The 13,244-nt window shown below is 39.7% G+C and overlaps 1 protein-coding gene across 3 annotated transcripts in view; it reads right to left on the bottom strand.

Moving 5' to 3' along the window:
* The window catches only part of LOC137652422 (uncharacterized), a 94,721-nt gene that overhangs the window by 43,754 nt on the left and 37,723 nt on the right, over positions 1-13,244 (bottom strand). For 2 of the 3 annotated variants that reach the window (XM_068385823.1, XM_068385825.1), the window contains exon 2: positions 7,922-8,113. In XM_068385823.1, coding sequence (XP_068241924.1) covers positions 7,922-8,113 — 192 coding nt within the window. The remainder of the gene's footprint in view (positions 1-7,921; positions 8,114-13,244) is intronic. The other variant, XM_068385824.1, reaches the window with a different exon arrangement.

Below are 13,244 nucleotides of genomic sequence, written 5' to 3'. Positions count from 1 at the left end.
ATAAACATATCAATAAAAATTTTGTAATAACTTTGAAACTATTATATCATTTTCCTGCACAATTACTTCCTACATCACAAATATATACGAATAATCTTATATAAATCAGATAAAAACATGTTTCCTCTCAGTTTTACATACTTTAAAAAAGTGAGTTATACTTTATACTTATAAACAAAATTATGGTCAAGAATCATATAAGAGATACAATAAAAGTTATGAAACTTGGACGATGAAGCCAGAAGGAACAACGCTAATAGGGTTGCCAAGACAAAAAACACCATACCCTGTACACCATAAGTTGAGTTATGCAAATAAATATCAGAATCAAAACCCTATGCAAAGAGCTAGATGACAGGAGTAAAATTACCAAAAATCTTCCTAAAATGAGTAAGACAGAAAGAGTAAAAACAAACTCGTCTGCCAAAGAAGGCTTTTTAGTTTGTTTGTATGTATGTATGTACGTATGTATGTATGATTATTTTTTTGTATTTTTATGTTGCACTGCATTGCTTATATTCATTGTGTTAGATTACAATATTTATGTTTTATTTATACAATTTGAATGGCTAATTCTTTAGTTTGTAATATCTATAAAAATAGCAAACAAATTTATATAGTACTAAGAAAAAACAAAATGTGTATATATATATATATATATATATATATATATATATATATATATATATATATATATGGTATAAAGTGAATTTGTTTAGCTTTCTAATGCTACCTTCTTCTTTTTTCTATCTTTATTGCTTAGTTAGTTACTACACAAAATGTTAACATAAGTAGGTTGGATAATCTGAAAATATCACACCGTAAAATATTAGCATTATTTAATCAGTAACAGCTTATTAGCAAATGCATTTATTGCAAAATCATTACTTTCACGTAAAAGATCGACCATTTCCACACAATTAAAGTAAAAAATAAACTCCCAAACATATTTATTACATTTGTTATAATCTCAAATAAATATCTATGATTTTCCTGTAAAATTTCAATTTTATCACATATTTTTTATCATTTCTAAGCCTTGCATAGATATTCTGATTACTTTACCTTTAGTTCAATCATTTGCAGATATCATACAACAAACCATAAGCATATATTGGTAATGGTTTGGATGTATCGATTAAAAAATTAAAAACCTTTTCTACGCGAGCGCCACTTCTTGGTGAAAGCCCTATACCTGATCACCACTTTGGATTGGGCATATGAGCAAAAGGTTTAACATATGTTTTGCTCAGCCAGGCTATGCCATTAAACAAACTATATGTTCCTTTATTGTAGCCAAAAAGTAAAGTTGTATTTAAAATAAACAGGATTTTAATAACACAGATGTTTCACTTAACTGTATCCAATAATAATGACAGTAATATTCACATATTACTATTGTATTCTGAAATAAAAACTACAAATACAGTATACGTATATGATTGTAGGATCCTCGAGAATACCATATATGCTTTAAAAATCAGCTGATTAAGGCAAGCTACCAAATTACTTTTTATCTCTTGCTAACAGAGACAATTATTCATTTTTATTTTACTCTACAAAATTGTGTAATACTCTGTAAAATTACTTATCTCATATTTTATTCACTATCCATTTTAATGACATTTCAAAGTTTAGATAGTTTTTATCACTGTTACCAATGCCCAATAGTTTTTTATGGTCCTTGATTACAAAAATTAAGTAATTATTGACCTTTTCTTCCAATTCTTTAGGCAGTTTTTGTGCGATATCAGTTTACCTTTTCATAAACCAAAATAGGTATAATGTGATAACAAATCAGTACATGTAGTATTCTACGTAATGTCATTTGTAAGACTACTAAAGTAATCGTTTACTGTTGTAAGAATGATGAAATGCAAGCAAAACAGCAGTTGTTATCCAAATGAGTTGTGCATAACAAACCAGATTTTATTTTTAATGCTTTTTTTGTTTTTTAACTTATTCAACTAGAAGGGATGAAGAGGTGGAGAAAAAGAGGTTACTGCATTATAATTTGGTCTCAAAAGAATTATATGATACACATGACACGTGTTGAAATATATAAACATAATACGCTGCACGCATACAAACAAACCATTACGTCGTCAGATTGTAGCAGAGATCAGTCAAACTTTGATGTTTGTCAAAACACATAAATGTACTACTGCTCATAAGTACCGAAGCCACTAACCTCCACTAATGCAGTAGTAAAGTCATAGTCATGGTATAAAAATACACTATTTTGACATAAAACCTTAACTAGGACTCAAAAAGAATACGGAGGACATAAATATAGAATAGATAAAAATAAAATTGTAACAAAAACAAATAATAAAATTATTCTATAGGAGATGCGGCCTATCAACTAAACGTTAACCCAAGGACTTACTACATATATGTATTGATCTATATACAAACCTCAGTCCTTTACATAGGAAAAATATAACAGCAAAGCTAGAATACGACAGTTAAGATTTATAATGAGGTGTTAACAACCAGCTGGCAGTTACCTGCCAGTAGCGGGGAAGCAACCATCTCTCCCCACTAGTTAAAGACAAACCACTTCAATAGCCTAGATACTGCGATTTAGTAGGGGGTTGGTGCTGGCAGGCAAGTATGAGTTAAGGACCCAGGTTTGTATAGCTAGGAAATAGATATACACTAACTTAAAAATGTTATTTGTTCCTACACAATACAAATCATCGTTCTTTACATAAGAGATTCATCCTTAGACTGGAGGAAAGTCCTGTTCCAATGGACTGGAAACTTTTAACCCAAGAACTCACACCTAATGAATCCGCAATGCTGAAAGAATTGGACTACCACCATTTTTATTAGTGACTTAGTAATAATAGCGGGTTAACGGCTGTGGCTACTGTACAGACAGCTTTCATTCTTTTCAGATTTCAGCTTCACATATTCGGTCATTCGAGATAAGAGAACCGTATAACCCATTCAACAAATAATCACATATTTAGGGTTGGCAATAAGTACTCTCTGCAGTTATTATATAGTTTACATGATTAATTTGTATAAATATCTTGTTTAATTTTAGCTTAAAATTTAGCACACCGTAGCGTCAAGTGTCTGCAGTAGTATTGTACAAAAATATAGTTTTGCAATTTAAATTAATTATCATTATTATTATTATTATTACTAGCCAAGCTACAACCCGAGTTGGAAAAGCAAGATGCTATACGCCCAAGGACTCCAATAAGGAAAAACAGCCCAGTGAGGAAAGGAAACAAGGAAATAAATAAATGATGAGAACAAATGAACAATAAATGATTCAGTACAGTGCATGCTGTATTTGATTTATTATTTAATTTTTTGTATTTTGAGTTTACGTACATTAACGTAAATGCTAATTAGTATACTGTATGTACTTTTTCTTATATTAAATCTGTAGTAATTTGCTGTATGTATTCCTAACATACTTTACAGTATATCTTAATATATAAAATCTTTTTATTTCTTGACAGGTTTGTTTTGGACAATGCCCAAGAAAACATTCATTACCAAGGAGGAATGCCATGCTCCCAGTTTTAAGGCAACAAAGGACAGGTAGGCTAACAGTGTAAATTTTTTTCCCGTTTCTCTAATTTACGTGTACGGTAATATTAACTTTATATTTACTAATGATTGTTTTATTTAATTTTGGGTGTCTTGTTAAAAAATTATATGTTACTGGACAAGTACTGTACATAAAGTATTATTCATCATGTTATTTATCATACACAGTACTTATAAAACCCCATTTTAATAAATGTGCCTTTTTCTGACTTCCCCAGGTGTACGTTATGTCCGATACTGCTGCCGGCCACCTAATAAGACCTGGCTTTAGTTATAAGTCGGCATGGGCCCTTGCACCACAGAATTCGTAACATAAATTTGCTGCCTGTCTACTGAATGCACAACAAGAAGGCATGGATGACAAAGGAGCTCTTCTTGAGCTTGCTTAACCCTTTTACCCCCAGGCTATTTGGAACTTTCTAACCCTTAACCCCCAAGGGTTATTTTTTTTCAAGCACAATTTGCAGTATGTTTTTTTTAAATTGCTTTAACACAGCTTTAATTTTCGTCATAGAGAGGTCAGGTTGGTCTCATTCTCTTGGAAAATGCCTGAAGATTCTCAAAAAAATTATCAAAAATATGCAAAAAAATGTAAATAGCAGTTTTTTGCAAGGACGTACCAGTACGTCCATGGGGGTAAAGGGATGAGTTTTGTGAAACGTACCAGTACGTCCTTTGGGGGTAAAAGGGTTAAGTACTGCTTCTTGCCTGACGTGAAAAACTACTTCAAGAGAAAGGGCATAGACTTCAAGGTCCCCCTCAACTTTGGCAACAACCCCCGGACCTCCATCCTCCGTTGGGATAACAATTCCTGATGTGCAAGTGGTGTTCTTTCCTCCGAACACCACTGTCCTCCTCCAGCCTATGGACCAGGGGGTTTCTCATGTCAGAAAGAGAATGAGGACTGGAAAATGATTCCCAAGTCAGCCCAACTTATGGATACGAGGAGACTTATCCACTTCACTACGAGGCAGCGGTCCACGCTTAGTAGCTGCATACGAGAATTATGACTCGGATTTATATTTTTATAACCTGTAATTGAATGTTTAATTTGTATATTTGCATGTTTATTTCATTACAGCTAAGCGATTATGTAATAATTCCATGATAGATAGACTTCAAAATATAAAAAAACAACTAGTCAATAAAATATTTCACTTCAGAGAAAAATTTAAAAAAAAAAGAGAGAGAGAGAGAGAGAGAGAGAGAGAGAGAGAGTGTGTGTGTGTGAGTTTGTCACAGAAGATAGGGCCATTCAAGTCCTGTCCCTAGCTAACTATATGGCGGAAGAGTGCCAGAGACCTACAAACTCTCATAGCAGACATCAGTAAACCAGGAAGAGAAACTTCACCAAAAGAGCCCTCAAAACGGGAACGAGCGCCACGACTGTCCATCTAAACTCCATTCAAGCAACCATTGAAGGGAGACAACACCTCCCAATGGAGCTCGAAAGGGTTCAAGAACAAAACGGTGCCACCTGCTCCCACGAGTGAGACTGACAATAGAGGGGAGAGGGCATGAAGAGACAATGACTCAGACCAAGAGGGAGAGCTCTAGGACAGCTCGACCAGTCTCAAGGCAGGAGCAGAGCTGAGGGGGAGTCACAATGGATCCTCAAAGGCACCGGCAAGAAAAACAATGCAACTAAAAGCCTTCTGTCTCAAGAGACTGAACCAGATCCACGAGGACAGAGAGGTAGAAGACTCGGGGGGACTAATTTCGACATAAAAGTCACACCAAGCACATAGGACACAGGCCCCTGTCCAGGAGGAGAAGGACCAAGAAAGCAGCAATCTTAGACAAGGAAGGCCAAGAACTCGAAAGATCTCGAGCCTTGAACCAAACTGAAAACAGATAAAGCGTGTAACGATCAGCGAGTGGACAAGTAATTGGCTAGACCCAACAGGCAAAAGACCCATTAAAACAAAACCTCCTGACCAGGGAACCTCCTGACATTCCCCAAATAAGAGGACAAGGCATGAAGAGACCCTGGAGGAATGGTAAACGGGCTTACCAAGATCACTCCACTCTGACAGACAAACTGGAGGAGCCAAAGGGACCTCCAAAAAGAGGCCAAAATGGGACAAAGACAGGAGGCGAACACCTGGAGTCCTTCCCGGGAACAGCTCCATCAAAAACACTACCATCAGGGTTGACGCCACTAGATTCAAAGGGAGAGGGGAAGGATGGGTTTCCCGAGTCCTATAATATCACGAGCAGGACTTTTCCATTCTCAAGGGATCCCTCTCTCAGGAAACTTTTGCGTTACCTTAGTCTAGAGCTTTTTTTACAGGCTGCTCATAAATGACAGGTAAGAGGCAGCAACAATGCCCTAGAGATGGAAGGCATATATGCATATGATCAGCGCCCAAGCCTACTCTCCACCCGAGCTAGGATCAGGGAGGCTCAGGAAATAGATGCTGATAACTCAGCAGGTGGACCTATATGCTTCCCCAAACTGCCCCATCCTTAGATCCCAAGGAGTAAGGTTGCAGATAAAAGAAACTATCAAGCTTGAGCAGGACTCAAACCCCACTCCAGCAGATCACCAGGCAGGGACATTCCCAATAGGACACCAGGATCAACCAAGGAAGTTCTAATCGAGGCCCAGAGCTGTCTAGGGCCTGGCAGAGACGGTCCTTTATTGCACTTGGGAGATGACAGGGCTTCTCCCAATCCGTTGAACTTCCAGATACAATAAAGGACTTGGAGGAAGGTCATATTGAATTTGCCTTCCTGAGGCTTAGGTCAAGTTGAGAGAGAGAGAGAGAGAGAGAGAGAGAGAGAGAGAGAGAGAGAGAGAGAGAGAGAGAGAGAGAGAATGTTCCCTCTAGGAGGAGTAACCTGGATCATATTCCTTATAACCCCCCTGTAACACACATCTAGGACCAAACCTGGATCTGGCCTGGACGATCTGGGCTCATGTACTAGAGACACTATCAGAGAAAGTTGTCTAACTCGTCGTGAAGATCCGCCTCCTGCTAGAGAGCCTACTTGTCTAATACCTTCTTTGGAAGGTGAGAGATCCAGGGATTGTTCCCTAAACAAATGCTTGGACCCCCTTACCCCAGGGCTTGCCCAGTTAAAGGGTCACCTCTCTTCACCACACTCACTCGATTGGCCCCCAGAGGAGAACAACAGAAAAGAGTAAAAAGGAAGAGTACCAGGGGTCAAAGAAGAAAGTCGGGCTTTCTTCGAATTCCGAGGAAGACCCTGGAGGCGAAGAATCCCTTTCAGAAATCCTCTTATGACGGCTGCTGTATCTCTCTCACTGGGAGGATGGCTACTCGCGTCACTCACCAGAAGGTGAGGGTGTACATGCATTCCCTCTGCCTGAGGTGCATGTCCTATGAGGATCAGTTTCAACAGCACTCATGAAAGTACTGCAGGTCTTTAGCTACACTCCAGGGGAATTTCACATTTTGGCAGACATTACAGAAATCAAACACACTGGAAAAAGAAATATTAACTTTTCAATATTCCCAGTCAGAGAGAATGTCTGATCTCACTGACAGTTGATATCTAGGTGAGTTGTCAGTGAGCCTGTGGGGAGGGGGGGGGGGGGTGCCTCCCAGCTACCTACCGGTCGGTCATTAACATCTTATGATTTTAATCGTCGTATTCCCATCTTTGCTGCTATTGTTCTCCTATGTGAAGGACAATGGTTTGTAATTGTGTAGGAACAAAAGTTAACTTGAGATAGACAAGAACCAACAAACTCCTGAAGAATGAAGGTTCCCTGGCTAAAAGGAATTGGGAATTCAATCAACCTCCCAAGCTGTTAACAGCACACAGCCCTGGCACTTAGTAACAACATATTTTCAAGTAGACAGAACAGCCAGTTCCGCCAGCAGTATTACCAATGGTGGGACAAAGTAGGAGGTAGCAGGGTTGCCAATGTGGTTAAAATTTGTGTTTATTTTTTTTAGATTCAGAGCTTGATAAACAATCTGAAGGTAATATTTATAAATTATAAAACTAATATGAGCAATAACAGGCACCATATTGTAATCCTTCCTTGGCCACTTTTAATTCTAGGTAATACAAGGATCAACAACATAATCATCAATCTAGTAATCATCCTGTTCAACAAACAAAGCAGTGACAATAATATTTTTCTTCTATAATCATACTTAAAATTCATGCATTAAAACCATATGTTTTATTGCTTAAACCCTACCCCTTTCTCTTTCATTAAAGTATTAAGATATTCCTTATTTCACTAAGCAAGACAGCATTTAGTATTGCACAAGAAAAGGCTTTATCGAAGTTTCACGACTATGGATTTTCAGACAGCAAATTCCACTCATGCTTTAAATGTAACCCATGATAGATAACCTACACTTACCTGAGGTAGATGCAGAATTTTGTCGATCTCTCCCATTGGTCACTTTTGAATGTGATGCAGCAGGGGTACTGCTAACGGGGGCAGTGTTAACAGACACTTCACCTTTGCCTATGCCCAGCAACAAAGACCCCAGGCTGTTTTGCAGGCGCTGTGCTTTTTTGTGATTCTCCCGATCTGCATCATTAAAGGTGGCTATAAAAACAGTGGAAATTTCTTATTACTACAAGGGAAAAGTACAAAGTTGCACAGTGACCTTTATAGTCCTAACTCATTTAAATTTGAAAAGTAGATGGAGAAAAAATTTTACCATTTAAAAAATTTATATCTATCCACTTGTTATTAATAGAATAAATCATTATTGAATAGCAAAATTTTAACGCTAATTTTCTCATACCAAATCTGTCATTTTACTGCAGCATTACCTGTGCCCAGTTCACCAACCATAAATGCTTCAAAAACAGAATGGAAAGTGTTCCAAAGTACCTTTAACAGATGCAAAAATCATTCAAACTGAATATCAGTTCAAGCATGTCCGCTTAGTTTTATCTCCTGGATCTTCAATTTCCCACAAATTTTTATGCTGTATAAGCTTATCTCGAGATCAATTCTTCCGTAACTGCTTTTCATTTACCCTTGATGATACTTCTCATGCTAGTGTATTGTGTCTTTTATTTCCTAGTAACACGGAGATGATTACTATTTGGTAAGCAGCTGGCAAACTAGCCCACAGTATATCGTTCCCTTTTTTAACAGTTGCAGTGTTCTTTAGTGTTCAGAATATTACGCACTCTAGATGAAAGCCAGCTTCAATTAGGGCTGTTAAGCCTAAATTCCCAGGTTCTGTTTAGTGTTATTGCAAAATTTTTCAACTTGGATTGTCACTTGTCTTATTCTTTTACCAGCAAATACATTTTATTTATAAACTTTACTTTTTTTATGTTTTCTCCACAATATTTTTATGAACAGCATTCCTAACATGTAATGGTACTGTACATTATTTCCTTTGGCTATTAACTTATTATGTTCTGTTAGCTTATACCATGCTGAGGTAAGTTTTAATTTTTACTATCAATTATAGTACTAAAAGTCAGTACAGTACTTTAATAGTGCATAATGATTCAAAGATTTAGGGTAAAGAGTAATACTGACTAAAAGTGTAGCAGTTTCATGTTCAGTCTACAAGATGATCTCTAAATGTAGCGTAAGTTTTGTGAAGGTACGTACAGAAGATTTAACTAGCAGGGGTGATGGCTTGGTCTGACCAAAGTGATTATATACTAAAAGATGATAATGCAAGTCTTTCAAAGAATTTTGTCAAGGGACAAACCTAGTTCTTTTATCCTTGAGACAGAAATGACATTAGACGGCTTTAGTGAAATGCCAAACTGTGTCCTCTTAATGCTTGTTAAAGTCACAAGAACATGTTCATAAAGATAGGAGAAAGGATACTTTCCATGCATTAGCTGAACTTGATGAATTTCCACTTGTGGCATAGAAAACACCCTTTCTCTAGAAATGGCCTCTTGTTAATGCTGGACTTAGCTCATTTAATTATGCTATACAGTATTATCATTATTATTATTATTACTTGCTAAGCTACAACCCTAGTTGGAAAAGCAGGATGCTATAAGCTAAGGGCTCCAACAGGGAAAATAGCCCAGTGAGGAAATGAAGAAAGGAAAATAAAATATTCTAGGAAGAGTAACAACATTAAAATAAATATCTCCTTTATATATAAACATGTTATTTTCATTAGTAAAATAAATTTTTGAATATACTTACCCGATAATCATGTAGCTGTCAACTCCGTTGCCCGACAGAATTCTACGGGAGGGATACGCCAGCTATCACTATACTAGAAGGGGGTGTACTCAAAAGCGCCACCTGTGGCCAGGTACTACAGTACTTGTTGTTGACGCCACCTCACTTTTTCCTCGGTCCACTGGTTCTCTATGGGGAGGAAGGGTGGGTCAATTAAATCATGATTATCGGGTAAGTATATTCAAAAATTTATTTTACTAATGAAAATAACATTCTTCAATATTAAACTTACCCGATAATCATGTAGCTGATTCACACCCAGGGGGGTGGGTGAAAAACCAGTGTACAAGACTAAAGGATAGCTAAGTATCCCGTATTTCATATAATCAGTTATCCACAATAACAATGAAATAATAAGTACCTGGTAAGGAAGTCGACTTGAACCGTTACTCTGCCTTTAATAAGATCGTCTTCCTTACTGAGCGCAGCGTTCTTCTTGGAAGGCTGAATCAACTCAAAGGTGCTAAAGTATACAGGGCTGCAACCCATACTAAAGGACCTCATCACAACCTTTAACCTCGGCGCTTCTCAAGAAAGAATTGACCACCCGCCAAATCAACAAGGATGTGGAAGGCTTCTTAGCCGACCGTACAACCCATAAAAAGTATTCAAGAGAAAGGTTAAAAGGTTATGGGATTATGGGAATGTAGTGGCTGAGCCCTCGCCTACTACTGCATTCGTTGCTACGAATGGTCCCAGGGTGTAGCAGTTCTCGTAAAGAGACTGGACATCTTTGAGATAGAATGATGCGAACACTGACTTGCTTCTCCAATAGGTTGCATCCATAACACTCTGCAGAGAATGGCTCTGTTTGAAGGCCACTGAAGTAGCCACAGCTCCCACTTCATGTGTCCTTACCTTCAGCAAAGCAAGGTCTTCTTCCTTCAGATGAGAATGTGTTTCTCTAATCAGAAGCCTGAATAGTAAGAAACTGAGTTCTTAGAACTTGGAAAAGAAGGTTTCTTGATAGCACACTATAAGGCTTCTGATTGTCCTTGTAAAGGTTAAGACCTTTTTAGATAGTACCTAAGAGCTCTAACTGGGCAAAGTACTCTCTTCAGTTCATTCCCCACCAAGTTGGACAGGCTTGGGATCTCGAACGACTTAGGCCAAGGACGTGAAGGAAGCTCGTTTAGCAAAAACCGAGCTGCAAGGAACATGTAGCCGTTTCAGATGTGAAAACAATGATCCTGCTGAAGGCGTGGATCTCACTTACTCTTTTAGCTGTTGTCAAGCACACGAGGAAAAGAGTTTTTAATGTGAGGTCCTAAAAAGAGGCTGATTGGAGAGGTTCAAATCTTGATGACATAAGGAACCTTAGGACCACGTCTAGATTCCAGCCTGGAGTGGACAACCGACGTTCCTTTGAGGTCTCAAAAGACCTAGGGAGGTCCTGTAGATCTTTGTTGGTGGAAAGATCCAAGCCTATGTGGGGGAAAACCGCTGCCAACATACTTCTGTAACCCTTGATCGTAGGAGCTGAAAGGGATCTTACTTTCCTTAGATATAACAGGAAGTCAGCAATCTGGGTTACAGTGGTACTGGTTGAGGAAACTGCATTGGTCTTGTACCAGCTACGGAAGACTTCCCCTTGAGACTGATAGATTCTGAGAGTGGATGTTCTCCTTGCTTTGGCAATCGCTCTGGCTGCCTCCTTCGAAAAGCCCTTAGCTCTTGAGAGTCTTTCGAAAGTCTGAAGGCAGTCAGACGAAGAGCGTGGAGGATTGGGTGTACCTTCTTTACGTGAGGTAGACTTAGAAGGTTCACTCCTAGAGGAAGAGTCCTGGGAATGTCGACCAGCCATTGCAGTACCTCTAAGAACCATTCTCTCGCGGGCCAGAGCGGAGCCAACCAACGTCAGCCGTGTCCCTTTGTGAGAGGAGAACTTCTGAAGTACCCTGTTGACAATCTTGAACGGCGGGAATGCATACAGGTCGAGATGGAACCAATCCAGCAGAAAAGCATCCACGTGAACTGCTGCAGGGTCTGGAATCGGAGAACAATACAACAGGAGTCTCTAGGTTATCGAGGTAGCGAACAGATCTATGGTTGGCTGACCCCACAGGGCCCAAAGTCTGCTGCAAACATTCTTGAGAAGGGTCCACTCTGTGGGGATGACCTGACCCTTCCGGCTGAAGTGATCTGCCATGACATTCATACCGCCCTGAATGAACCTCGTTACCAGTTAGCTTTCGATCTTTAGACCAGATGAGTAGGTCCCTTGCGATCTAGAACAACTTCCACGAAAGAGTCCCTCCATGCTTGAAGATGTAAGCCAGGGCTGTGGTGTTGTCAGAGTCCACCTCCACCACTTTGTTAAGCTGGAGGGACTTGAAGTTTATCAAGGCCAGAATAACCGCCAACAACTCCTTGCAATTGATGTGAAGTGTCCTTTGCTCCTGATTCCATGTTCCCGAGCATTCTTGTCCGTCCAAAGTCGCACCCCAGCCCGTGTCTGATGCGTCCGAGAGGAGACGGCGGTCGTGTTTCTGAACAGCCAAAGGTAGACTTCCTTGAGAAGAAAGCTGTTCTTACACCACGCGAGAGAAGACCTCCTCTCTTCGGAAACAGGAACTGAGACCGTCTCTAGCGTCATGTCCTTTATCCAGTGAGCAGCTAGATGATACTGAAGGGGGGGGGAGGTGGAGTCTCCCTAACACGATGAACAGGGCCAGCGATGAAAGTGTCCCTGTTAGACTCATCCACTACCTGACTGAGCATCGGTTCCTTCTCAGCATGCTCTGGATGCATTCTAGGGCTTGGAAGATCCTTGGGGCCGACGGAAAAGCCCGAAAAGCTCGACTCTGAAGATCCATACCCAAGGAGACAATGGTCTGGGATGGGACGAGCTGAGACTCCTCAAAATTGACCAGGAGGCCCAGTTCCTTGGTCAGATCCATAGTCCATTTGAAAATCTCCAGACAGCGACGACTTGTGGGAGCTCTTAAAAGCCAGTCGTCTGACGGAGCCGGACACAAGATCATGGTACTGCTGCACAGTCTGTGAACTGTCAACCATGGGCAAGCGAGGAAGTACAGTGACAACCCGAATCTGTCTAGACTGTCTGGGTCGTACAGACAACTCCTTATCGGGTTGCTGAGGTTGCCGCACTGCGTCACAACAAGTCACTTCTGCTGGTTGTTGAACGTCTTCCCCGTGACACATTGACTCCGTAAACAAAAAATCCTCTAACAAGGACTAAGCTTGGACTGCATGTCTTGCAACACAGCTCAAGGTCTATGGGAGCAGGTGTGGTAACAGACGGGATTAGCGACTGAAGTGGAACCATTACCTTCCCTGGAAGCATGTTATGCTTAAATAAAAGTCCATAGGAGGCTACGCAGCTAAAGGCTCCCTCCAAATGACAGAGTCCTCAAGGGAATATCAGAAGGAGGGAGAAAAGAACTTTCTCATCTACAGGGACCATATCCTAGAAAAGCTAAGTTCTCTCAGTGAGGGTTTCACTGGTGCAAAAGCAGCAGACTAGAAGGCAACGTTATGA

The sequence above is a fragment of the Palaemon carinicauda genome, chromosome 13 (assembly GCF_036898095.1).
Source record: "Palaemon carinicauda isolate YSFRI2023 chromosome 13, ASM3689809v2, whole genome shotgun sequence".
Lineage (NCBI taxonomy): Eukaryota > Metazoa > Arthropoda > Malacostraca > Decapoda > Palaemonidae > Palaemon > Palaemon carinicauda.
This window is presented reverse-complemented; position numbering and strand designations above follow the sequence as displayed.